Raw genomic sequence first — 27,326 nt, 5'->3', positions numbered from 1 at the left:
GTGGGTGTCGATGTTGTGGCTGATGAAACAAATGAGAAGCTAAGGCAGAGGAAGTGCTCTTGCATCAAAAATTTTCTTTTAATGCTGAAAATTCATCCACTCCACATGGAAGAGACACAACAAGCACTGAACTACGACTGTGTGACTCACGAGCTGGAAATCAACTCTCTGAAAACCATTTCTCTCCCCAGACGAGCAGATCCTTATAACTTAGACAGCAATTTTCTGTTCTTTTATTCTTCTCCTTTTGTTTGTCTACACAAACCTGAAAGCTTAGAAAATAACCAATGCGAGAGCGAGACAGTATCTTCTGCAGGGATCCTCCTGCAGAGAGAAGAACATCTATGAAACATAACTTAACGGGGCACTCCATGAATGAACCGTAAAACAGTAAATTACAAAGGCAGCGGGAGAAACTCCGGCGTATTTACACTTAATCATTTATTCAGTACAAAGTTCAGGTGTGGTCTGTGGTTAACGGAGGGAGGTGAGGAACGTTTCAGACACGTCAAAGTGAAACCAGCAGCTTACAATCAGGTCCACGCCCCCCTCCCACGCCAAACAGGAGGAGGGGGGTGAGGTGGATTCAGGGGCTAATGGGTACGTTTGGCGGTCTGCCATTCGACCCAGATGTCTCTTCGATCTCCGGCTCCTCTGGGGAGCCCGGCGGAGCCTCGACCTGGTCGGACTCCTTCTTGTCCAGTTCCTGCTGAGCTTGAATCTTCCGGATGAGCTCCTTGATCTCCTCGCGCTTCGTTTTCATCCTCTGCTGAGGGAACCACTCCAACAGGTTCATGGGCAGGTGGAAGCTGGGAATCGGATTCTGTACGGAGAGGACGAAGGACAAACGTCACTTACAGAGCAGCCTGAGATTTCATCTCCTGACCAGAACCGCATGTCCAACTCGATAAAGCTCTCACCTCAAAGAAGCTCTCCACGTACTGCAGGATGTAAACGCCACAGTCGCTGAAGTTGTCCTGCTGAGGCACGCGTGGGCTGGAACCCTTCATGACGTCCTTCCCAAAACTCCTTTGAATACCTTTACGCACCTCCCACTCCACCTCCAGGTACCTAAAACAAACGCACACACAGTCAGATGCCACAAAACCCACAGAGCAGGTCCGAGTAGCCTCAGCGTTACAGCATTTTATGCACTCCAAGCAGATTATTTCTATGATTGATAAATGGAGGCAACTGACTGGTCGCTGGGAAGATGCGTCAGCACAGCTACTGTGTGTGTGTGTGTGTGTGTGTGTGCGCGTGTGTGAGTGTGTGTGAGAGAGAGTGTGAGTGAGAGAAAGCAGAGGACTGCAGAACTCGATTAATAAGTGATTTTCATACAGTTTGGGTTTGTCATAAATATTTATGCTGACATTCTTGGTTAGGTTTAAAAAGTGTTTGTTTAACACAGTAATGATGATTTTTGTGCAAACAGCAACAGTTCTGTAATCAAATAACTGATAAGTGTGCAGCTGCTTTTTTTCTTTTTTTTTTTACATCTTCTGCTATAAAAGCTGTAAATTTTACAACAAACAAAAACAACTTTCTGAACTTTCCAGCCATGACTCCAAGTATTCACTGGTATGTGGATTTTTTTATTTTTATTTCTCCCACATCATAAAAGGTCTTAAATAATCAGGCCCCATCTTATCTTATTGACACTGTAGTACCATATCATCCCATTAGAGAGCTACACTCTCAGACTGCAGGCCTACTTGTTGTTCCTAGAGTATTTAAAAGTAGAATGGGAGGCAGAGCCTTCAGTTTTCAGGCCCCTCTTCTGTGGAACCAGCTTCCAGTTTGGATTCAGGAGACAGACACTATCTCTACTTTTGAGATTAGGCTTAAACTTAGCGGACTGAAGCATCAGGTTTCTTTGGTTGTGTTCTGTATTAACTTGAAGCTGCGGTAAAGACACACTCATTATTTTGGTTGCAGAGTAGCACAGCTACAGCTGAGCAGGTCCAATATTTTAAAATTACATTTTTGCCAGTTTACCCCTTTTAATTAACCATAAAGACTTTATAATACTGTTTTATTAAACTTAGTTAAGTTAGGCATTTATTAATGCTATGCAAAAGTAATGAGGATTTTAGCATTTTAGGCTACAGTGCTAAAAGAATAATTAGTAGAAAAGACAAAATAATGAATAAATCAGTGACTGTAAAAATAAATAATTGTGGATACCTACAGTTGTTTTCTGTGATAAAGGGGGCTAATCGTGTAAGATGAGCTATATAGAAATTAGGGCTGCCACGATTAGTTGACTGGTCACGATTACGTCGACTATCAAAATCGTCGACGACTGATTTAATAGTCGACGCGTCGTTTGAAGCTTTCTAAGATCACAAAAGACGCAGGAATAAGTAGTAGGATTTAAGAGTGTAATAACGGACTGAAACAGAAGATGGCAGCACTGCATTTACAAGGATGCCAGCTGCCATTAAACCCCGAAGAAGAAGAAGAAGTAGCTCTGTCCCAGAATTCATAGCGCAGCCCAGCTCAGTTTACAACAATGGCGGCAGCTAGTTAGTTTTAATATTACTGTTATTATTCTTTCTGGGTCACAAAATAAACGTTTAACATATTTTCAGGCGAGAATGTAACTGTGTAAACCTCAAATATCTGGTCAGTTTATCAAGACACCGCATATTTTCAAAAGCGCTCCGACATTTTCGGAGACGTCTGTTACCCACTAGCTCAATAGCTAGCCGGGGGCAAGGCTCACTACAGCCCGTGAGAACACCGGACTCCCGGCAAATCGTTTTCAAACCCACCGCCGTCTTTCGCTACTCAGGTTTAACATACATAAGTCACTTAGATAACTTAAAAATGTTATTGTTTGGCTTTTTTAGTATTTAATTTGTTCCTGAGTAAATCGGTTTGGCTGAGATTAAAGTTATAGTTTTTACACAGCTGAATAAACGTCAAGCAGACAACTGGTTATCAGAAGTGTGAGATGCTCCAGAATATACTCCGGTGTCCTGTTATATTTTAGATAGCAAGGAGTTTATTAAACTTCAACAAAAAAATCTGCAAATTTCATTAACATTTAATAAACTATCATCTTGTCTTTATTTTTAGTTAGCACATATCTTAAACACTTAAAGCTGTAAGCTAATGATAGTTATATAAGAGCAGATGCATGCTGGCGCAATAAGCTGTACGTTTTACGTTCAATGGATGCATGATCTGATTAGTCGACTAATCGCAAAAATAATCGGTGACTAGTCGACTATCAAAATAATCGTTTGTGGCAGCCCTAATAGAAATGAGCATTGGCCTATTTTCATACGACATGGACTCAGGCCTGTTGACTTAAACAGTGACGAATACCAGCAATGAGCCAGATGTTTGTCAGTGCAGATGTGGACACTCACTCTCTCAGAGTTTTGACCACGGTGGATCGAGCCGGGCCTCTCAGGGAGTCCATGATGAGAATACAAGGCCTGAAAGAGAGAACACACGATTGTGTGAGTGAGGGCTCGCTCTGCTGTTTGCTTCAGCGGGGCAGCGGCGCCCTCTGCAGGTGGAGGAGCAGCAGTGTGTCCACTCACTGTTTGCAAAGGCTCGGTTTGGAGGTCAAACTGGAGGTGTCGGAGCCGAGACCGTCTTCAGCCACAGTCCCGTCCTCGCTGCACTCGTCCTGCACAGACACACACAAACTCATTGAGCGGACGTACACACACACACACACACACACACCAACAACAAACAAACAACACATGCCACGCAAGCCGCGGCGAACCAGGAGAGGCGGGACAGGAAGCAATCACTGAAAGCTGAAGCACCTGACAGGAGCTCTGGTCATCGGAGAAGGTGTAGGTGTCGTCGTCCACTTTTCCTGAACCGTAGCAGATGCTGATTCTGTGCAATCCGCCTAGAAATCACAGAAACCAATCAACAGATTATTAAACAGAAGAAAACATGAATACAAACTTTCATCAAACCCTCAGCGGGGTGAGGAGGATGTGATGAAGACTCCATGCTCTGCTGTTGTGTGCAACATGTAGCTCTGTTTTCATTAAATGCCTCTCGAGAGCCGAATGTTTCAAACTTCACCCTGTTTTGGCGTATTAAATAAGTTTAACCACCCCGTGTTTCTCTGAACCACTGATCAGAGCCCCGATGCTCGACTCACTTGTGTATTGTTGCTCGCCGTTGACCTGGCCGTTCCCCGACATTGCAGAGGGCTCTTGCTGCCCACCCTCTGTGAATGCAGAGCTCTCAGTAGCAAGGTCGCCATCAGTCAGACCGTCCACGGACCCCTCGGGAGCTCCTCCGGGTGAAAGCTGCTCCGAGGAGCTGTCCAGCCCGTCTCTGTCGGGAGACAGAGGCCGGCAGTGGTCCGGGATGTTCTCCTCAGACTCTGCGGCGGAGGTGGCGGGAAACGGGCTGTGGTACAGCGGGTTCTGCTCAAGCACCGGACGGTCAAGGCCCGGGAAGCAGATAACGGCCAGGTACCAGTGCGCTCTGAGGAAACAAACAGAGCTTCCGTCATTCAGTTCTTTAATGGCTTCACAGGACCATAGCTTTCCATGAAAAAGCAGCAGAGTACAGATCCAGACACTCACGACTCATTGATGGGAACGAAAATAAAATCCTTCTGGAACAGATCCACATGTCGAGTCCACGTCTTTACCCTGTTGTGCTTCCTTTTCTGGATGCTGGGAAACCAAAAGAAGTCAGGTTTAGGAGTGCAACGGTCAGAGAATGACCTTTGCCTGCACTGGATGTTTTTAGAGGCGACACTCACGGCAGGTTTGTTGTGTCCGGGGCGTTCCTGCGCTCTCTCTGGTTCAGCCGTTTGTAGAAGAAAGAGCTGAAGACATGGATTCTTTGTGCATCCTCTTTTTTTAACTTCTCTAAAACTAAATATCTAAACAGGATAGAAAGAAAATGTCACCGAAAATGATTTCAGCCTCAAAAAAAACATAAAAAAAAACCAAAAGAAAAAACAAAAATCCAGATAAAATGATCTTGAGTACAAATGACATGAAAACTTACTTTAAATAAAAGTCTATGATAACATCGTTAAGGAATTCCCCATCATTAAGGCAGTGCAGGTCTTCATTAGTGACGGTTATTCCACCTTTGGCTGGAGGAGGAGGGTACACCATTAACCTGCAACACAGAGATGAGGGTAACAGGAGCGCCATCGACAGGGCAGCGTTTATGTTATCAACTGCATGAAGACTTCATGGAAAAAACAGTTAAACATCTCCTGATACTGAAAAGTAAATGTGATGCTGAGATTTAAACTGCAGGATTAGTTTTGAGTTGAACAGGTCAACAAGCCCTGCAGAGGGCGGCAGAGCTGCTCACTTGATGATTGGTCCAGAGAAGGTAGGCTGCAGGTCGGTCATGTCGTCTTCATCATCTTCAAAGAAGGCGCTGGTCTGCTGCCGCGTGGCCATCCGCGTGCGCGTAGGCATGCTGACGGATGCTACGGGGGAGACCTGCGAAGCCTTGGTAACTGGGGAGGAGGCGGAGGTCAGTTTGGGTGGGGTGTGTACCGGCTTCACCTGCAGAGAGCGAAGAAGAGAAGAAAGAAAAAAAGAAATAAAAAAAAAGAAATAAAAGGTCGTGCAATATAGGCTGCTGGTTGGTGGATATGAGTCATCAGGCGTCAGAGGCCGTCCAGTTTAAACTGCATAAATATAATACTGGTACATATAAACGTTAACCTCGAATATTACGCAAGCCCGGTTTTGACTTTATTTTGACATCTGCAGGTTTCCCACCTTCTCCTCCCTCTGCTTTGTCGCCTTGTTGTAGTTGACGAGTCGGATGTTGGCCTCCTCGAAGGGCAGCTTGGCGGGGAAGGGGATGAGTTTGTTGGTCCTGCCGATCTCGCCCAGGATGTCCTCCAGGATCATCTGCTCCTTCATCGCCAGGCCGTTCTCAAAGATGAGGACGATGTACTTCTCGTCCGACTCTGGTGGCGAGAAGGGATACCGGTCTGACTTGAGTTTACTTTGACTCGGCGTGCAGACACGTCAATGCCACGCCGCCAAGGAAACGTTCGTGTACTCACCGTCTCCGGTGCAGTCGTACCACTGGCCTCCCTTCTCTTTGGACATGTTGAGCTGAGTGCGCAGGCGCTGGCACTCCTGCGGGGTCGTCTGGAAGAACAAGACGGGAAGTTTCCGCACGTTGCACCACTCGCAGCTGATCAGCTCCGACGCCTGAAGGCACACCTTCTCTACGGTGCCGCGCTCTGAGCCTGAAGGCGGACAAACGGACACATTTCAGGAAAAAAACCCCAAAACAAATGGGGACGCCACAAGGGTGCTTTCGGATAAACAACAGCTTTATTTTCATGTTTGCTGAAGCTCAGGTTCTGTCCTCCACGTTTTCAGTGGGTTTATAAAAGAGAGATCACAGGTTCATTTAGGTGTTATTAATTATTAGGAAATGTACACCAAACACCTGCCCCCGACACCCCACGCGCTTCCTCTACCCTGATGTCATGTGATTTATTTAATCATTTATCTGATCAGTGGCAGTGTGCTGCTGTCTGCTGCAGTTTCAGTGTTTTTTTTCCCAGTAACTGCTCTGATCTCTGCTGACGAGCACAAAGAGGAAACTGCACAGCTAAACTTCTCTGAAGCAATGTTCAGCAACCATCCTCTTCCTCCTGTCTGTGAGTTATTTAATGCCATCATTAGTGCGGCTTCATACCTTCAGTCTCCAGCTGGATGTGGTCGATGGAAAACTGAGGAGACAAAAGAACAAGACAGTAATTTATTCTCACCGGACTCAGGATTCGATCAGTTTTTAAATTTGAGGCTTAAATCTGAGGTTTTAAAACATTATTTATTTTTTTTACATTGTACATCATTACGGTAGAGGCTAAGCCTACGCTTGAAGCTACTGAGGTGTTTGATGGTGGGGGTGATGCGATGTCACCGTTATGAATTAAACTTGTCACAGTCCAATAACTCCAGCCGTACTTATCTTGTCTGTTTAACATCTTTATTGCATTCCATTGGTTGTATTTATTGTTCAAATTTTCTCTTTATCCAACCTAATTTATCATAAAATCACAACAGCGGTCACAAACTGTTTGCTTCTTCCGACCAATAACACCTGACGCCAATTACCTGTGTCTACGTTAAATGCAGTTCCATAAACACGCTATACCTTAACACACAAAAAGTGACCCCTAGCGGCGCACATAACAAGTCTAAATGTGTCATCTTATTTATTATTATTTAATTAATTTACCAGCAGATATGTCTACTGTAGACCCTTATAACTCTTCTAATACCAATTTAGTCATTTTTCACATATCATCAGTTTATGTCTTGCTGCTGGCAAGTGTTTGAAACTCTTCTTAGAATAAAAACATCATAAAAGGTCATTTTATGAAAAATAGACCCCTTCATCCCCCCCACCGCTGATTTTATTTGGTTTGTATAATAGCTTAAACTACAAAATTTACTTCATACTCTGAAAGTCCAAGTTAAAGTCCCTGAGAGTACACAGAAGTGGAGTCAAAGTATAAACACACTTAACTTCTGTGTAAAAACTGCAATCGAATTAATTTCTCTTTATCAGGATTCAATTATCCTAAGCTAACCCAGAGGTTCCTCTGTGTGCTCACATGAAAGGGGCGGAACTGCAGCATCTCACCAATCACAGTTATGGGTAAGTGACTGTTTTCACAAATAATGTGAAACTGCACTACGAGAGAACACGTAACACTGAAAGCAACATGGCTGCTGCAGTAGTGTGAGTGAGAGTGACATCGTGGTTTTTTGGGGGGGGCTTGTTCAGATTAAATAGAACAAGATAAAAAGCATTAAAACATGTTAAAAAACACAACAGCTTTAATAAACGCTAAGTAGGATGGAGTAGGATGCAGAGCTCATACGTTATCACTTAACAGCCGTAGATTAATAAAGTTCAACGTATTTGAAGGCATGAAAGAAAGCCGGCTGTAAGCTGTCAGACTTCCCAACATCACAGAATCTCAAATATTTGATTAAATCAGAGTTACAAGAAAAGTGTTTCAAAGGTCTGACATTCAATAATACAAATAAAACCCAGCATTAAAGCGCAGGCTTAGAGAAGGTCAGCAGAAGCAAAGAGCTGGTTTAGGATCAGATATTAATGCTCATAGGAACAACTAAACTGTTTGTAGCCAATTGGAAAAGATTAAATAGTAAAGCTGCATCTCGGAGTTCTACTTCTTACTGATCATGAGGGAAATGCAAAACATCAGACGCTTCACGCCCTCCTGCTCTCTACACACAGATCCGAGGGATCTTCCGGGAATGGTGATGCTATTTTCTGGAGAATTGATTGGTCATTAAGAAAGTGAATACATGGGCCTTAAATGGAAAGCACTCTGGTTGATACGACCTTTGAAAAGGCACTCTGACGTTTTCTCCAGTGAATCATCAGAAAACACACAAAGCATCTTGAGTACCGAAGCTTGTTCGTGTTCCTCTACGTCACAGGCGTGGCGCAGGTTTAGACTGTGACTCTAAGTGGGTGAAAATTGATTTGGATGCAGTTTGTAAAGCTTAAATGTGTTTTTTCCAGCCCTAAAAATGTTATGTTTCCAGCTTCTGTACTCAGAGGGCTCAAAAGATGCGAGAAAAATGATTAAGAAGCACCAAATCTGAGCCCCACCCTCGGTGAATCTTAACTCTGAAAATCTTCAAATCCTGCACGGTTTCATCAAACAAACCAAAGGTGGTGTGCTGACAGGAATCGGCTGATCCTGATCCCAAGACTGAAAACTGCATTTCTGTAAAAACTGGAGAGACTCACGACGACGGGCTTTGTCACCATCCTGCGTAGAGATCCCACTCTTACGCTCCGACACTCTAGGATGATGCTGTGGCACAGGCTGGACGTGAATTTGGGTTTCTTTGTCCTCGGTGAGAACTGCTCGGGAGGTTGATTCCCAAACTGTGGAGGAAAAGCATCAGTTATCTGCGGTGAAGCTACAGGAGGAATCGGACGAGCCCCGAAAACATCCCACCACGTCTCACCTGATCTTTCATCCGCGCTCGCCGAGGTATCGTGATCTTCGTGTTCACCATTTCTTCAAAGAAGTCCAGGTTCACCTCCTCCTGCTCTGCAACGCTCTTCACCGCCGCTTCCACCCTGCCGCCGGAGGGCGCCGGAGAGGAGTGAGCGGAGTCGGCGGGTCGAGGGGAAACGCTGTCCAGTCTATTGACGCTTCCCGTGCTGGCGTTGTCGGCCTCTTCCTCCTCCTCCTCCTCCTCCTCCTCATCACTGGACAGGACGACTGAGGGGAACATCAAACCCTGTTAAACGTCTGGCTCATTTTCAGCTTTGTGCCTGAAGTGACCGGAAACCTTTCAACCACACGACATCATTACTCATCTGTGCAAAATAGCTAACCACACAAATCTGGACCTGCATGAGGAGTGATGTAGATTTTCAGGTTTTGTGTCTTTTTACACATGGCACAATTAAAAGTACATAATTTTTCTAGCTTTTTAAAAATGCATTTCCACTGGTGGAATAATTACTGTACATTCTTGCTATAAGCCTTTAAAATGTCAGCTCGGTCTCTCAGTGTCTCCGGTTGATATGAAGCCTCCGATGTTTGAGCTTGTGCAGCTCTAGTTTGTTCACAGAGGAGAAGATAAATGACCAGTCCTCCATTATAGTTCTCACACTTTAATGCGTTTTAATTCATTAAGAAAAGAAGAACATTTTTCAGTCCGGCTCTTGAAGCCTGAGAGCACGTCGGCTGAAAATCCTGAACTGGATTCTAGGTCTCCACAGCAGCCAAACACAAGGACAAACAAAATGACTACGAAGCACCAAATCTGAGCCCCACCCTTGATGAACTTTAACTCTGAGAACCTTCAAATCCTGCACGGCTTCATTAAACAAACCAAAGGTGGTGTGCACACATGAATCGGCTGATCCCGATAGGTCAACTGCATTTCTGTAAAAACTGGAGACACTCACGACGACGGGCTTCAAGCATGAGGACAAACAGCTACTGAAAATAAATCTGAGAGCTTTCAATCACCGAGTTTCTATCAAACTAAAAATATGAGAAACGTGGGATCAACTTTAGGACAGGCATTTAAAGTAAAAGCCCAGAACACCTCATTTAATCAATCAAAAGGACGCCTTATCCCAGTATGATAAACTATGAAAAACCCAAAAGTAAACAGGAAGCAAGTCGACAAATTAATCGTTTTTTCCATCCTGAGCTAAAAAAAAACAAAAAAAAAAACACAAAAAACAAAAAGAAAAAAAAAAGTGGAACTTCTAGGGGAAATTTTTTAAAGCTTCTATCTTGGAGAGAAAAAAGGAAAGGTACTGGATATGAAAATATATACAGATATAGGGCGAGAGCCGGGGTCCACGCTAGAAAGGTACCCAGCCTGTCACTCACAGCTGGGGAGAACCTACATGCAAACACTGAAATACCGCCTGTGTACTGCTGAACTTTAAACCACCATTATGTGATCACAAACACGAGCAGAAGAACAGAACACAGCTTCAGCTTCTGTATCGATTATAAAATCATTTCACTTGCTCCAGCGTTGCACAAACCGAATCCTTCAAAAGCAGAAAAGCAGTCTTAAATTAAAGAGACTACTTGTTAATCTCATTTTTATTGTACTTACTTGCTTTTCTTAAATGTAATTTTATTAAAGGTTTTATTTGAAGTTACTTATTAAATTTGTTTTTTGTTTTTTTTTGTTTTTTACACTTTCCCGTCAGCATCAGCCACAAAGTGATGCACGACGAGTGGATTCATCATCTCCACACTCGGCTTTACCCAGAAGCCCGATGAAAAGCTTGGACATAGGGTGGGCGATATAAACGGTATACGGTAGAAACGATATGAATTTGGCCAACGGTAGAGATTTTGACTATACCGCAATAGCGCATGTTGATGGCGTCATCAAGCTGCGCCTGTTTTGGTCGGAAGCATCGCAGCGGCTGCAAACAATATCATCTGCAAATTATTCCGGGCGACAGTAATAGCGAAGAGACGAAGCACGTTTTGGAATATGACGAAAGCCAAAAACTGCGCTTCCTCCACTTCCGTACCGTTGATCATTAATGAATGAATTCTGCTCTATTCCCATGTTGTTGCAGTATATTAATGACTGACCTCGTATTGTGGATGGATTATCTCAGTTGTTCTCCTGACTGAAGTTTGGTCCGTTTACAGCATCCTGCCATGTGATTGCATTTGTCCCTAACCACCAGAAACCCTCACATTAACTTTTATCGAGTGGAAAAAAGTTAGCGTTCACCCTCCAGCTTCAGTGAAGCTGGAGTTTATGCTAACATAGCTGTGTAGCTAGCGATCATGTAGCACATCATTATATACCAGCTAGTCCAACTTCAGTAACCCTACAAACGTCACTTCTGTTTAGTTTTCTGTCTTCATTTATGTTGGAAGTGATAGCAGAGCTGTACATTTGAGTTTTTTCAGAAATCTCTCAGTCAGAACATGCTATATCATGTTTAGGTGGAAACTAGCGAGCTAACTTCCTGCTAACTTCTAACTCTGTAAAATATAATAAATTCTGTTTTCATTGATGCCTGGATGTTAAACTTAATTGTTACACCTGGTAAAGCAGCAACGCTGATCATTTTATTAAAGATGAAAGAATTTAGACAGTTTTTAACTCTCAGTGATGCCGCAGTGTTTGTTTGGCTTTGGGACCTGAAGCGGACGGAGTTTTGGACCCAGGTTACTCCGTGAGGCTCCTGACTACGGTAGCCATAATGCTCTGACAGTCCATCAAGCTGTGCGGCTTCGTAGCTTACCGAAGTCATACTAAAACATTTGACAGATTTTTGAGCGCCGTGTACTACATAAAATCGGTTTAAGGTCAGTAAGCACAACCAGAATTCATACATAAGGCCCACCTGATTATAAGGTGCACTGTCGTTTTTTCAGAAAATTAAAGGCTTTTAAGTGCGCTTTATAGTGTGGAAAATACGGTATACAGAAGAAAATAATATATCGCGATATATATTGTTACCGCACATGCTTCAAATTATACCGTGATATAGATTTTAGGCCATATCGCCCAGCCCTACTTGGATGCTTTACTCACTAGGATCGTTCAGTTCGTGCTGCTGTGCCACCGTTGCCGACGTTGTCCTCGTAGCTTTGGGAGGATTTCTGGCCGCACAGCAGCTCGATGTCCCTGCTAATAGGGGTGTCCTCCCGTTGTTCAGAGGCAGCAGGGTCCCCCTGGTGGCCGCGAGCCGTGTGGACAGGGCGTCCCCGCGGGGAGCCCTTGCAGTCACGGCCGGTTTGTAAAAGTTCTGCTGCAGGCTGTTTGGTCCAGAGGAGGGCTGGGATCTGATGGTGGGCCGCAGGGCCGGGGTGGGCAGCGTGGTCTGCTGGCATGGAGGCGTCGATAGATTGTTCCCACAGTTCTGACACTTGCTGGCGTCGTTGCTCGGTTTGTTGCACTTCACACACATCCTCGGGCAGACGGTCGACCGGAGAGGCTGCCGACATAAAACACTCATTAGAGAGGTGATAAAGGTTTTTTTGTTCTGGTCACTACAACAATCTGAAAATTACAAACACATGACTTAATAACAGATTTTCTTCTTAATTCCACTGAAGACGCGAGTCTGTATGAGTGAGAATGAATGAAATCGTTTCAGCTCCAAAACTACGAGCTAAAAGGGACAGAAGGAAGAAGGTGGACAAAACTTAAAGAGGCTAAAAAAATAAAGTTATGTGCAGCAGAAGCAAGCAGTGAACACAACATGGAAGCACATCTGGTGACCTTACTAGGAAAAACTGTTTATTTACTCATTCAGGAATCTGAGTCGGCATCTTAAACCAATATTTACTTTACAACTCCTGCGACACATAACCGCTGCCAAGCTCGGCTTCTGAAAGCTTTTTTCACACATTTACTCCGACCTTTAACATCCAAGACTGAAACAGCAGTTCCTTTAATGTCCACCAGAGGCTCCAGCAGGGGGTCAGCCACAGAAATAAACGTGTGAAAACGAGCCTGCTCATTTGTGTTCAGGCTTGATGTTTGATGGACCTGTCTAAAGGATGTGTTGCTGGAGCCTTTTGAAGTACTTTTACTGTGCAGTTAGCAGTACTAACAGACTGTCTAAGACACGTGTACTCCAGATTTGGTTTAGTGCTTTCAAAACGGACCAAAAACCACATTAAATAATTTGTCTTGATTCAACTGAATCATCCAGGTCAGGAAATGTTGATTGATGTGGATGTAGTGTTTGTTCCTCAGACTGAGGATCGATGACAAAATGTTTTTTTCTCCACTGAAAATGCTAAAAACGTTACATCGAGATGAACAGAATAAATGTTCTCTGTACGTTCCTCCCCTCATATATGCAATCACCTCTGTTAGCGTTGTGTGGTGTCGATTTTTGACCCCATAGTCGATTATTTTCACAGCCAAATGTCTGATTTCTTGTTTAAAAATAAATAAATCAGATTTTAAATGAATGAATTCATCTAACATCTTCAACACGGGACGGATGCATTTGTTTCTCAGCTCTTCACTCTGTTAGTTTAGACCGTGGTGAGTATCCATTTTCTGCCAAACATCCATCAGTTTGTCTCTGACTGTTTGTGCCTCCTTGAATGACCTTTTTTAAAAACCAGGTGTAGCCGAGTGTTGGGTTCCCTCACCTCTGCCGCTTTGACCTGCGAAGAAAAGCTGCATCCCTCCTGCGATTTCCTCTTCTGCTGGACACGACGTTTTATGTTCAGGGTCTCCTCCTCTGTAAGATGAACCCATAAAAAGGATCAACAGGTGACATTCTCAAATCTGAAAACCGTCCTGGACAAAGACGGGGCAGCTCGTGTGCAGCCTGGGAAGCGAAACCCAGGGCGAACCAGTGCAGCAGGCACGGGCTGCCGCATATTAACAGTCCCACATGATCTTATTAAGTGTGACTGGAGAAGTGTACATTTTTAAGTGGAAATGATGCTCTGTACGCTCACAGGAGTCCAAATATTGATTCATGGCGTTTTATTTTGAGCAGTGAGAAATGCCTCAGCACATAACGAAATTCTTTTATTCTCTCTGAGCTCCTTTAATCAAAATGAAAACTACTGATAAGAAAACCTTCCTCTCCAAGGTCACACTTTATTTTGAAAATATCTTTTGCAAAATAACCCAATGGCCTTCAGAGCCTGGCATTTATTAGCTCAGCAAATGTTTTTATAAGTTTCCTGCATCTGCCGGGAGCTTGGAGGATTAATGCGGGAGGCCTGGGGTCTCCTCCTCCTCTGGCAGGAACAAGGAGGAGGCTGAGCGCAGATCTGTAGCCCTGCAGACGCTGCTGGCTGTCACACACACACACACACACACACACACACACACACACTTCTCTGCAGGCAACGGGAACACAGCGTGCCTGTCGAAACTCAGCACCAGCCAACTGCCTGTAATCGCCAGCAGCCTGATCTCGGGAAAGTCTTTGAAAACATGCAGTGTGATGCGCTCAGTGTGCTCAGAGGTTACCTGGCATCTCTGGGCAGGTGAGGACGATGTTGTCTACCTCGAGAGCTTGCTGTGTGGTGGAGAAGTCGTTTCTGCAGGATAAGGGGACAAAAAACAAACAAACAAAAACAACAAAACAAAACAAAACAAAACAGGAGAATAAAGTTGGTGAAATGACTTTGGTAACCTCTGGCAAAGCTGGCAGATCATCCTCTCAGCAAATCCAGATCTTCACTCTGACTTTCAGACATTTTTTTTCTTCTGCAAATTGAGAAACTTTTAAAATAATCTTGATCGTGGCGGCGACACCGCAGGGCTAAATAATTAACAGGCTGAACACAGAGGCTTAACCGGGCTTAAAATAAACACAAACCTCTCACGAAGACTGATGGTGTCTGAAGCTAAAAATCACAGGAAACAGATGCTGGCATAAAAATTAAATCATTTATGAAGCAATTAATGATAAATATTTACCGATTCCAGGTTTTCTGATGAGAGCACTTACAAAGAGTCTGTTGTACAACTTTATTAACGGAACGGTTTGGCACTCTGGCTGAAGAAAATTCGTTTTAGGTGTTTGATGGGATATTTATGATGGAGAGTGAGCACTAGAGGCATGCAAGTAAAGCTTCCAGAGCTGTTTACATTTGATTTTATCCCAGTATCTTTGGCCGCGACTGAAGTTCCTCATTTTTCCCTCTTATAACCGTCCAACAGCACAAAACAAACAGCCAACAACAGGCTCCAAGAACTAAACATAGACCAGGAAGCTTACAAATATGCCGAGTTTAATGAGTCCTTCTTCAATGTGCACAATTTCTCCGATCATCAGCTTCACAGGGGTCCAATTTTTTTATTTTATGTATATACATATATACTCTGAAAATATACACAACCGCTGTTGCTGGTAGCACTTTTAAATGGAATTATATGACAAAATGAATCCAACGCAGTGAAAAACACACCATCCAGCAAGTTTGGCTTTCAGTTTGGTATTTTATGGAGGTTGAGATCCTTCGTCTGCAGGTTGAAGTGTCATTCAGAAAAACCTCAACACTTCACACCGTTAATGAAACAATAACTGTGAAAAACGTGCCTTGAGTAACTTTCCTGGAAAGAGTGCTTCCATCAAACAGTCATGAAACTTAAGCAAAGCAAAAACTGACAAAACGTGCTGAGCACAAAAACAAACAAACAAACAAAAAACCTTCAGAAACAAATGAGAAGTTCGATGAGCCGCAGACATGAAATGAGCTCCAGTTAGTTCGGATCAAAGCCTTACCTTTCCTTCAAATCAAGGCTGCTTGAAGATGAAAATCAAGAGAGAAAAACATCTCACTAATGCAATCAAGTCCTGCGCTGTAATTCATTTTCTGCAGCTGCAGTTCAATTAAGCTGATTTTTCTGCAGCAGACTTCCTTTTACCCAGAGGAAGACTGTAAGGAACCCGAGCACGTCTCTTAGATTCAAATTACTTTCATCTACTGTCAAGAATATCTCATGCTTATCAAGCATCAGCTTAGTTTTATCTAGTTAAGGAACACTTATGCAGCCTGTTTCCCAACAGTGGAATTATAGGGATGTAAAAGCTAAACGATGGTTTTTCAGAGCGACTCCAGTAAGAAGCAGCTCTCACTCTGAGGCCGGTAACACGATTCCTGAAGTCATAGCTCAAACAAATTTCACACTTGAACAGCAGGAGAGGGGGCTAGCAGTATCGAGCGTGCAGGAGACGTTGGTGATGTGTTAATGGGACCTGGGATCGCTCAGGGATCACCAACAGTTTCTCAACACTGTGACTTTGTGGCGCATCGAGACCCATAATCACCCAGAGGTTTCCTGGGTCTGCTCTGGAGCCTCCTTCCTGTTGGGCATTCCAGAAACACTTCACCTCGGAGGCGTCCGTGCATCCTTTGGTTGCAGAGGAGCAGCGGCTGTACTCTGAGCCCCTGCTGACCGAGTGTCCAGACACCCTTCAAAGCAAGCTCTGGAGGGTGCTTGTATCCACGGTTTGTGATGATGGGTGAGAGTGGGAATCAACTACACTGAGAGCTTGGCTTTCATGCTCCACCACCACAGAGAGGTATAGCATCCACATCAGTGCAGATGCTGCAAAAATCCATCCGTTACTCTCCTGCTCCCTCCTCTAATCACAAACAAGACTCCGAGACACTTAAACTCCTCCGCCTGAGCCAGCAGGCTCCCTCACACTGAGCACTTTTCCGTGGCATCATTTGCCGATGCTCCTCCCAGCCACATCGCTCTCAGCTGCAAAGTGAAGCCAAGAGAACTTCATCACCCCCAAAAGACCAGAACCGCTCCATCACCGGGCTGCACCAGGAAATTCTGTCACACAGAAGTTATGACCAGAGTCACCAACCAAAGGCAATGAAGAACGAGTCAGAGCCTGTCGGCAGCAAAGCAAACCGAGGACTTGTTGTAGCTGCGCAAGAATCAAACATCACGTCACCACAGGCCTGATGCCCCACACTACCACAGCACCCCCCACAGGACACACTCAGGGACGCAGTCCAAAGCCTTCTCTGTATGAAGCGCTCCGAGTGCTCAGGTACAGTAGAAAATGTCTACGTCCATCTTTTTTTCTACAGTAATTAAGTCACATGTACACACATCTACAAGAAGACTGCAAAAGGGAGCTGCTAAGAGTCTGTGCGGCATAACCATTATTTGTATAGTAATTCTCAAAATCCACGTTGTACAGTGCTTTCAGCACAGTGCTGAAATAAAACTTATATGAAAAGACAGACAGTAAAATTTAAAGAAATTATTCAGGAAATAAAATAATTTAAATTCAGAGGACTTCCTATAAAACTTTGTCTTAAGGCAACTTTTAAAGAAATAACCGGCATTGTGAGAAGTCTGGTTTCAAAACCGAGGCTAGGATGATCTCCGAGTAAGGCTGTTCGATATAACGATATATATCGGATGACGATATGAAAACATCTATCGTTTCATTTTACGCTGTCATTTGTTTCGTGGTGTCGCAAAATAAACTGTTTTCGGCAATATTTTTTCATCGTTCTGATGGTCACTGTAGTGTCTATATTAATTTCCTCTTTCTCTTATATTTAAAATAATCACACTACGGACGGACAAGCAACTGTTTTTATGTGTTGCCATTAGCAACAACGATGGTTAAACCATGGCGCGGCTCCGGCGTCCGTTAGTTTATTTTCCACATAAACCTTTCACAATAAAGTTTAAGATCCTGTTGAGATTTTTCAAAATAAACCGAATCACGTGAAATAGTATGCAGAGTGTTTACGGATGACAAGTTAAAAAGAGCCGTCAGGCGCTAAAAAAATAAACCTTATAACAGGCTTTTCCCCGCAGCACGCCGTGTAATAAATACTCACGAAAAAATTGCGGCTGTTTCAATTTATGACTAAAAATGTTCATGCAAAACTTCATGCATAGCTCAAAACACTCGACTCCAGGTACACGACGCCCAGCTGAAAACACTTCAAGCAAGTCGAGTTGCCCGAGATTCACAGAATTTACAGAAAATGTAAAAATTTTGTGATATATATCATTGTCTGGACGATAAATGCCTTATATCGGGATATGAGATTTTGGTCATATCACAGCCCTATCTTCGAGTAAGCCAGAAAGAAAAAAAAAAGAAGGAAGGAAAATAAACAGGAAAACAAAACTGCAGTTGTAGTTGTACAAGAAGTTGCTCGGACTGGCTCCGTCTCACCTTTGGACTGGTTTCCTTATTGCGGAGGGCAGTTGTGCGTGCTGAAATTGGCGCCCTTGTATACAAATTCCTTGTGAAGGTGCAGACGTGAGGCGTGTGGGTCCGTTGGACATGGACGGCACCACGACTGTGAGAGGGCCCTCACTGCAGGAGAGACAGAAAGAACACATTAACCCTTTAACACAAAGATAGACACACAAAACATGAATTCACTCTGAAAATATTTTTACCCACATTCAGCCCCAAAATTCTTTAGTGTGTATGTAGTTTTAAGTAATGAGACCATAATACAACTGAACATATTATATAAATAAACAGTAACCAGGCAACAAGTGAAGTCAACAACTGTAGTTCAGCTAACAGCCACCTGAGGCTCCACAAGCATCCAACTTTACATGTTTACAGCCCGCTACAAGAAACCATTTTAGCCATTATTCACATAACACCAGCTGCCAAGGGGGTTAATTCTATGTTAATGACACACTTATACTTTATTAAGGCTTACAGTCTATATCACTGAGGCCTGACTTCATTTCAGATAATTCAAACCACTGATGTGGCCCTTATTAATCAGACTTTGTATTTTGGAGACTTTTGGAGCCTTTTTAAGGGATTTATGGATGCAGGTTTATAACAAACCAAGCTACAATCAGCTGATAACCTAACACTCCGCCCTCTCTTGTGGTCACTTCTGACTCCATTGCTTGCAAACAGAGAGCTTACACAAACAGCACACAGCATACCTGACCCTTTTAGGTGCCAGCCTGGTCAGAGGCTTCATGTGATTATTTGTCCGGTTTTCATACGTCCTCAAGGAATCTGAGGGAGTGAAGTGCCTAAGAGTGGGAGACTGGAGAGAGGAGACATACATTATTATTAAAAAAAAAAAAAAAAAAAAAAAAAAAAATGAAGTCAGCAGTTTGAGACAAAACAAGATAAACAGTCAGCCTACAGACAAACCAGTAAACCTTAAAGTTTTCCACTTTTGTGAAGCCCAGTGCAACAAATTTCCTGCCACTGAGAATTACATCACTCGCTTCCAGCTCTGAAAAGTCACGCAACACATTAGTGCCTTTAAACTGCATTCTTTCTAACAACCAGTAGGGGACAGCGACTCCGGGTTCAGGAAGTTTGCCTGTATAGAAGTGTACGGGAAAACCACCCAACATCTCACTTCATTTCTGAGCTCAGTAAACAGTCTCCTGATCAGTGCATGATCCAAGCTGCTAGTTTCAAATCTTACTGAGTACAGGATAATTATTATTATTATTATTATTTTCTTAATGTTTCCTTTTAGCACTTTGGATTCCTGGTCAGAAAAGAAACATTTAAAATGACATCAACATCACTTAACAGAGTGATGCATTTAAATATGATTTTCTGTATTTTTACAACCTCATAGGCTTTATTTAGTGTTGAAACAGGTATGAATGAGCGCTGTTGTAATGAAGACAATGTTACACACAAGTCGCGAAAATTAAAAAACATCTAGTCGACTGCGAGTTCATCCTCAAGGGAATCGCCACAGACCAACGCCCACCAACAGCTCACACTTTCCCCAACAACATCATCATCAGCTGCCCTTAAAATCGACTCCCACGGCACCCCGGCAGCCTGAGCTCATAGCTCACCGGGGTCCTTCGGGTGCCGCGCCGGGCGCCAAACAGAATCTGGCATCGTCTGCTCTGACTGCAGGGCCGATCGAAGAGCACCACAGCCCATTGGGAGTCCACGCCACCGGTGGGTGGAAGTCAGGAAATGTGATGGGGAGAAGAGAGAGAGGGGTAACTTACCTTTTTCCCCTCAGGGGAGGTCAGCGGCTGCCGGTCCATGTCCTCCACACTCACCACACTCGCACTGAGAGGAAAAGAACAAGAGGACATGATGAAAAGCATGTTTATGCTCAGCTTTAACATATTTTAACACTCAGCCTGTCTAAGGCTGTTTAATGTGTCTGTGTGGGTATAAAATAACATGTCTGCACTTTAATGGGGACAAAGTGGGTCGTAGGGTTTGACCGATATATTTTCATTACTCCACCGTTTGTATTCCTTCATTTTAGCACAGACTGAGCAGAGATAATTAACAGGCAGGCAGAAAATTAATCAGAAGCTAATCTAAAAAAATGTTTAATCAATGAAAATCTCAAAACATGAGCTAGTTCCAATTTGATGCTTTTGTTCTTTTTAAATTTGGTGGCTACGTGAATTCTTCCAGGTGTAATCCAACCTGCAACTAACATTTCACCTTCAATTTACATTAAAAATCTAATAAATAAATGGGTGTGTAAATCGAACAAGGCCTTTTTAGTTTAGCTTAAGTCCTAAGATGACACTAAAGAGGAACGCTTTGTGTTCCTCTTTAGCGTTAGGACAGTATATAGTATAGATGGTGGCTATGTTGTTTTTGGACTACTGCCCATTCAGATTAAGACATTAAAAGAACATCTGCTTGGGTTTTAGAATATTAAACAATTATTAAATAGAAATTAATCATCAGCTGCTTTGATGTCCTGCTTTTTACATTCCTATTATTAGAAGCCTTTACAAATCTGCGACCCATCCTGGTCGCTGATGTTTAATATTAGCCAACATATCGGTCCAACCCTAGCAGGCGAGGATGTGCATGCAGGCAGAGGTTTACAATGGCACACTGCTCAGGTCTGCTACGCTAATACACCACTGAACTCATCATAATCAGTGGGGAATAGGCTGCTCGTCAGCAGCAGGGGTGTCACTGGGATCTTTTTCCTGTATGTGCAGTGCAGTGCTGGTGGTGGTGCTGAAAACGAGGGCTGGAGAAGTGCTTACTCATGTCTCCTTTCCTCTTCACAGTCACCAGAAAGAGAAAAGCTCCAGTTGTGCTTGTACCCTCCATCTCGCCTGGTCTCTGATCTATCCAGGGCTTGAATTGAATAATAAATCAGACTCATGTCAGTACACGGAGACAAGACACAGGCATTAGCTGAAATGACCATTTACAGGATGCCCCGCAACTCACGGGCTGATCCTTTCAGCTAGAAGATATGAAAAGCTTGGTAATAATCAGCAAAGACGGGAACCTGCTGCAGCGTGGCAACAACAGGAATACACTCATGTCACTGCAGTGAAGTGTGATCAAACAGCAAATTTCTAATCATTTTACAGACTTAATTACTGCGTTAGCATCAATGAGAAAGTGTGACAATGATGCCAATTTGTGTCTCTAAATAAAGATTATTAAACAGATGCCAAATGTGATAACCTACGACATGAGAGTAGAATTCATTCATTTTAGGAGCAACTGGAAACTACATTCAAATCAGTGGGAATAACCTGGAAGTCCAGCCTGGTCAACAGAAGCTGGGAGACTTTTCAAACAGATTTACTGTTCACAGAACACATTTTTAAAAATAATGTGCATACTCTAAAAACTCAGTTTTAGCTCAAATTTGTATCAGAAAGGTGGCATTTTGAAAATAAGCGGCTGGAAAGGTAACCGGCTTAAAGAGCCATCTGTTAACCTGGAACCGTCACTATATCCTTTAACAAGAAGCTTTAGCCTCGAGCAGCTTCCAACTTTCTCCACGAGGTCTCATTAAACAGGTGAATACCCATATTAACTTTAAGGGGAACGGAGCTTCTTTTATGTCAGCTGCGCGTTTTTCTTCACATTTGTGTTTGTTTTGTTAAACTCGCGCCTTCTCTCTGTCGTGCTGTGACATGCAAACTTCTTAGGAATTAATACCTGCATTTATTTTGGTGTTTGTGTCCCTAAACCTCCTCAGGGGAGAAAAATATTTTAAAAAATTTGCATATTAGTTCGACTCACTGACCAAAAACAAAAACACCGGAGACAAATACCAACACAAAAACATCTGCTGGATGTCACCACAAACGCTTGACTTCCTGTTTCCTCCCAAAAATCAACCGATTTACTTTGAAGCGAATTTCAAAACCACAGCACCCAGCAGGGGATTCAAAAGTGGAAGAGTTTTACTTCAGCAACCCAGGAAAAAACAAAGCTAACAGTTATTAAACAGGCTGCGTTTCAGCTGATTTATTCCATCCAGGGAATCAGAAAGCGGACAAACTGATGGCATCATGTTAATGCAGGTTATCCACCTGGCTGCAGGCCCAGCAGCTAAACAGCCCGTTAGGTCCCCTCAGTTCATACAGGCATGCTTTTTTAAAGCTCTACTGCCAACAAACACTAATTCTGAGGCCACTGCCCCCCCAAGCGTCACGCATAAAACTTGAGGCCAGGATTAGAAGAGACACGCAGCTGAATATTTTCATCTTGTAAGGAAAAACACTGCTCTGTTTTTAGTGACTTATTCATTTTATCGGTCTTTTTAAATGACTAGGGGGAAAAAAAAGAAGCTAAAATTCAAATGCACATATTAGATTACTCTCCCAGAGCTCCCCTGCCTCAGCTGCCTCCCTCATCTAGTTCAATCCTGCACAAACCTAATTGAGCCTGTTCCTATCTCTTCCAGCTAATAGAGACGACCCCGCACACACACTCTCTGCAAGCTTCACGTTGGCTCCGTCTTCCAGCTTCGTAAATCACAACAAATGCCCTGGAAAACAGGGAGTGGAGGCCGTTTTGATTCTTTGAGGTTTACTCCACTCGTTTATCTGGACTGCGGGGGGGGGGGGGGGGGGTGTCTAACAGTAGATTTCCTGAAGGACAAATCCACGAAAGAGGGTTGGGAGGCATCTTTGTCACACAGGAATTATCCAAACAGATGTTTGAGCAGCTGACAGCTTATTATCAATCATAACTGAGCTCAGAGGGACCCTCCTCCCCCCATAATAAACACCCAGTTCATTCACCTGAAACACTTCCAGCACAGTCCTGAAACCGGTTTCTACAGATCCACAGCATGACATCAAATCCCAGCCTGCAGCTTCAGGGTTACAACGCTTGCAATTCCTCTACTAAGATTTTGATTTTTTAAGAACATGACATTTCCCAGTTCGCAGGAAGGGAGGCAATATTATTCTGATCTTGAATTAAAATGCCAGGTAGGGTATCGATGCTAACAACTCTATTTTCCTACATTTACCTGTATTTAGTATTTGTGTTAATATTTATTTCATTTTGAGTTTTTGTTTTCAGGCTAGTTGGGCTTCAGTTAGCCTGCAGATTTGCTCTTTTCAGTTTAGATTTTTTTTTTAGTTTCAGTGCTAGTTTTAGTCCTTTAATTTACAATATAGGCTTTATCTGTATTTCAATAAAAAAAAGAAAATACAACAGTTTGTGGGGTAGTTAACTCACAGTCTCAAAAAGCTGCACTGACAGAGATTAAAACTAAAGCTGTTTTTAGTGTAAACAAATGTCTTTGTACTGATCTGAACACTTTCAAACTTTTTGTTCTACTTCTGCAGCACATTCTGGATTTCCCATCTGTTAACAGATGCATACTTCAACTCCATTGTTCAGCTGCACAAAAAGCAGGTCGGGGTTTCCACCTGCACATAAAAACTCCACCCTGCCCCATCTAAATGTACCCCCAAGCAGGTCGCCAGTTAAAAGACTGAAAAACTATAACTCAACACAGAAAGACCTGAGAAGCTGCATGAAGGTCCAGGATGAGATAAGAATGAACTGGGAGTCATGGAAGACCCAATCTTAACTTATCTGCAGCCTTCAACATCTCTGGCCATACCAAACTCACTGACAGATTACAGAACTGGTTTGGCATCTTTGACATTTTCTTCCCATCATACTAGTGGAAAAAAAAAAAAAAAAAAATCAGAACTAAAATTAAGGTTGTCATCTGCATCCCTCACATGTGAACAATACTGTTTTTCTCATACTTGTTACCCCAGGACAGTTTCAAAGACAATTTGAATCATTTCTATGCAGATGATACATAGCTGTAATTTACTGTTAAGCCAAACAACCTTTAGAGACTCTCCTACCTCAATGACTGGCATTAACGACTGAATGTCTTCAAATTTACTTTTTCTCAATCCTGGCAAAACTGCCAGGATGTTCTTAATGTTTTTCTGCCCCCTCGCCAACAAATCATCTACTTAGAACCCTGTTGTCATTTTTAACCAGAAATGTAAATTTGAAGCTCACGTCTCAAGGCTTATCCAGTCTTTGTTTCTTAAATGAATGAAACATCACTAAAATCAATCCTTTACTGACACCAAATAATCTGAAACTTCCAGTACATGCTTTAATTTTCTCCCATTTCGATTACTGTACTGTTTGACATGCATCTCTCAGTCCTCCTTAGCTCATCTTCAACTGGTCCTTAACACTGTAGCTCAGCTACTAACAAGAACTAAAAAACTATTTTATAGGTTAGCTTTTCTTTATTCTTTTGTCCATTGTCTATGGCTTTTGCTCTAATGTGTGTGTGTGTGTGTGTGTGTGTGTGTGTGTGTGTGTGTGTGTGTCCAACAATGACTGAAACACTGATAATTTACACGTATTTGTTAAATGTATTTTTAATCCAAACTGAAGCACTTTTTAGCTGAGAGTTTTAAATCATGCTACACAAAATAAAGTTGTTTTTATATGCCCAGACTTGATAAATGGCCAATATTTGCTCGTAGGATTGATCACTTATGATAAAAGTCAAAATCATGATTGTTTTGGACAGCATTGAGATCAGGATTTTTTAACAACATTAATGACTTACCCACATTACAGAAATGCTCTGTTTGTTGTTCCTTGACAGACTTCTCGAAATGAAATAATTTAAAAACAAATGACCTGGTTAAAATACCATTTTTGGCTCAAGCGTAACTAAACTTGCCACATTGTTTATGGGAGTTTGACTGGGGATTCAGAGAACAGCTAAAGATGAATGACGTTAATTATCTTGTTTTAATCACTGTTGGAAGCCAGTTGAGTTTGAATTTTGATTGACTGCACAGCTCTAATCGATACAGTAATAAGGTTTTCCCTGTAAACAGAAAATGTTGCTGCCTCCCAAAGATAAAGGAAAATCACCAGCAGGGTGCTTTTTGACCTCATTTATTTAAAAACAAGGCCATTTTTGCTCATCAATGTCCCCAAAAGCTGGAAAATCCACATTTTTCAGCACATATTTCTGTTTAACAAAAAGGTAGCCCAGACCAACTGCGCTTGCAGGTGTAATATCCCAAACTCAGTAAAACATGAGATTCTGGAAGGTTTTAGCAATCACAAACACTGGAATAAGAGGTTGATTTCTTTGTCCATAAAAATATAACAACAACAAACAAAAAAAAGACAGAAAAAGCAGAATTGTCTGTGAAATAAAGTAGCTCAGACTGACTGTGTACAGGAAAGATCATATTTACATGAGCAATCAGCCCCTGAATGCCCACAAGCCAAGAAAAACAATGCCCCTTGCCTGCGGGATTAAAATGTGATTTTTGGCTTTTATGAAATGTTCTCCAAACTCTCAACAATCGACCAAAATAAACTCGCTACTGAGTCAGTCTATCTGAATTTTATTATTCATTAATGTAATTATCCCTTTTAAACCTCAGTCTTTCCAATGGGAAAAAGATAACAGCAAGCCTCAAAGGCCAGATGTAACATAGTGGATGGGCTGGACAATACATAAATTAAAAAAAACCAATAATAACAATAAAAATATATACATTTCATTTTTTGTTCCAAGGTAAAAAATGGGCTGCTTCATGAGGAGACAGCTTAATTGCTTGGCACCACCTTCAGATAAAATCTGTTTTGTGTGGTTTTCAGAAAGCCGGTGAGCAAGGCATTAACTGACATATGTAAACCACCTGGCTGTGAGTGACGGGAGCCCCTCAGAGTTTAATTTTCAATCTGAATTTAAGCTGAAGGGCAGAGAGAAAGCACGGTGCGTTAATGTTTACATTTTTTAATGTTACTGTTAGCATGCTAACATCTTGGGCTGGTGTCACCCTGCTAGGTTGGGCGCTGCGTGTGTCATTTTCGCCGCTTTTCTGTGTGTCACTCGGGTGTTTTTGCATCTTTCTCCTGTTGTATTAACGTGTTGTTAGAGCTAGCAGCCGAGCAGAGACAGGAAGGCCTGTCGCTGCACACTGCAAACCCAGCTAACGTCAGCGCTAACGAGGGGGTCGCTAGCTCAGACTGTGCAAACCCAGAGTCCGCTAAAGCCCGCAGAACTGAATCGAACCGGACCGGACCGGACCGGACTGGACAGCACATGTCTCAACTTCCCCCTCTGGGCCCCGAAGTGTGTATGTGCCCGCGGCCTCGCAGCGCTCAGTTCAACCCTGTGTGTGTGAGGATGAATGTGTCTTAACAGCGAGCTAATGCTAGCCATAACTCGCTGGTGTTCCACACGTATTTTGGACCGATGGTGTTCAACGCCAGAGCGGGCAGAACCTGTCTCTGTGTTTGGGTAAAAAAGCTGCTGGGCGGCCGGAGCACGGAGCAGAGTGTCACGGCTTACCTTCAAAGAAAAAGCTCCTATTGTGGGCCATGTTTATTCCATGATCCTCCTCGGATGATAGTGTTGCTCATCAGCGCACTCAATAGAGCAGATATGTAGCTGCCTACGATCAGCTCGGAGGTCAGGCTGCAGAAATTCACCTCGGTGCCGGAAGTGTGCGTAAATGCTTTCAAAATAAAATATTCTAAACAAAATGGAATATTCGTCACCACGGTGTACTATTAAAGCGCAGTAGGTATAAATAAATACACGATTCCGTAAAAGGGATGCGAATTTCACAAAAAAATTAACATTTATGAGAACATACTTTTGACCTTTTGAGAACTAACTTGGAAAAAACCCTCACATCGTTCAAGCTTAAAGTTGTAAATTTACAGAATAAAAAAATTCACGAGAAAACACCGAAGCTCTTTTAAACTAAAAAAAGTAAATTTACAGGTAAATTTAGCAGAAAAAATATATTTATGAGATAACACTAAATTTTTAAAATCAGTTTTGTAAATTTACAAAAAAGTGCCAAATTTATGACAAATTTTTTTTTTAGAATAAATTTGTAAATTTAGAAGATAAAAAGTGTCAAATTCAGGAGGAAAAAACTAATAATTTGTACGATTAAAGCTGTAAATTTACAATAAAACAAAAACAAACAAACCCCAAAACATTTCGGGTTATTGAGGACAAATGGTGTAATTTTACAATGAAAACAATAACCTGCATTTTCCTCTGAAGCTGT

General features: G+C 42.6%; 1 protein-coding gene across 4 annotated transcripts; it reads right to left on the bottom strand.

Moving 5' to 3' along the window:
• Positions 1 to 54: 54 nt before the first annotated feature.
• Positions 55 to 26,752, bottom strand: senp6a (SUMO specific peptidase 6a). Of its 4 annotated transcripts, none has more exons than XM_025898982.1 (24): positions 26,594 to 26,752; positions 21,012 to 21,105; positions 19,995 to 20,058; positions 18,945 to 19,051; positions 18,202 to 18,345; positions 15,763 to 15,783; positions 14,502 to 14,572; positions 13,664 to 13,755; positions 12,087 to 12,489; positions 9,009 to 9,268; positions 8,785 to 8,925; positions 6,685 to 6,718; positions 6,038 to 6,226; positions 5,745 to 5,938; positions 5,326 to 5,525; positions 5,008 to 5,124; positions 4,757 to 4,879; positions 4,575 to 4,667; positions 4,142 to 4,473; positions 3,792 to 3,880; positions 3,558 to 3,646; positions 3,381 to 3,449; positions 921 to 1,071; positions 55 to 823 (listed from the first exon to the last, which is right to left on the bottom strand). In XM_025898982.1, the coding sequence occupies exons 1-24, from the start codon at positions 26,622 to 26,624 to the stop codon at positions 587 to 589; spliced, it is 3,345 nt and encodes a 1,114-aa protein (XP_025754767.1). In that variant the 5' UTR covers positions 26,625 to 26,752; the 3' UTR covers positions 55 to 586. The 4 variants fall into 4 exon arrangements, with proteins under 4 accessions (XP_025754767.1, XP_025754768.1, XP_005452488.1 ...); XM_025898983.1 differs by having other exon boundaries at positions 15,763 to 15,780; XM_005452431.4 differs by lacking the exon at positions 15,763 to 15,783.
• Positions 26,753 to 27,326: the final 574 nt, after the last annotated feature.

The sequence above is a fragment of the Oreochromis niloticus genome, linkage group LG15, assembly GCF_001858045.2.
Source record: "Oreochromis niloticus isolate F11D_XX linkage group LG15, O_niloticus_UMD_NMBU, whole genome shotgun sequence".
Taxonomy (NCBI): domain Eukaryota; kingdom Metazoa; phylum Chordata; class Actinopteri; order Cichliformes; family Cichlidae; genus Oreochromis; species Oreochromis niloticus.
Note: the sequence above shows the minus strand (reverse complement) of the source record. Positions and strands in the feature narration are given on the sequence as shown.

Bases quoted from the DNA above. Each gene is read 5' to 3' on its own strand.
- senp6a (XM_025898982.1), bottom strand. From the start codon at position 26,624: ATGGCCCACAATAGGAGCTTTTTCTTTGAAG. The intron at 14,573-15,762 runs GTAAGGCTTTGA...CTTATCCTGCAG, and splicing joins AGCCTTGATTTGAAGGAAAG to AAACGACTTCTCCACCACAC. The intron at 4,668-4,756 runs GTGAGTGTCGCC...TTGGTTTCCCAG, and splicing joins CCGGACACAACAAACCTGCC to CATCCAGAAAAGGAAGCACA.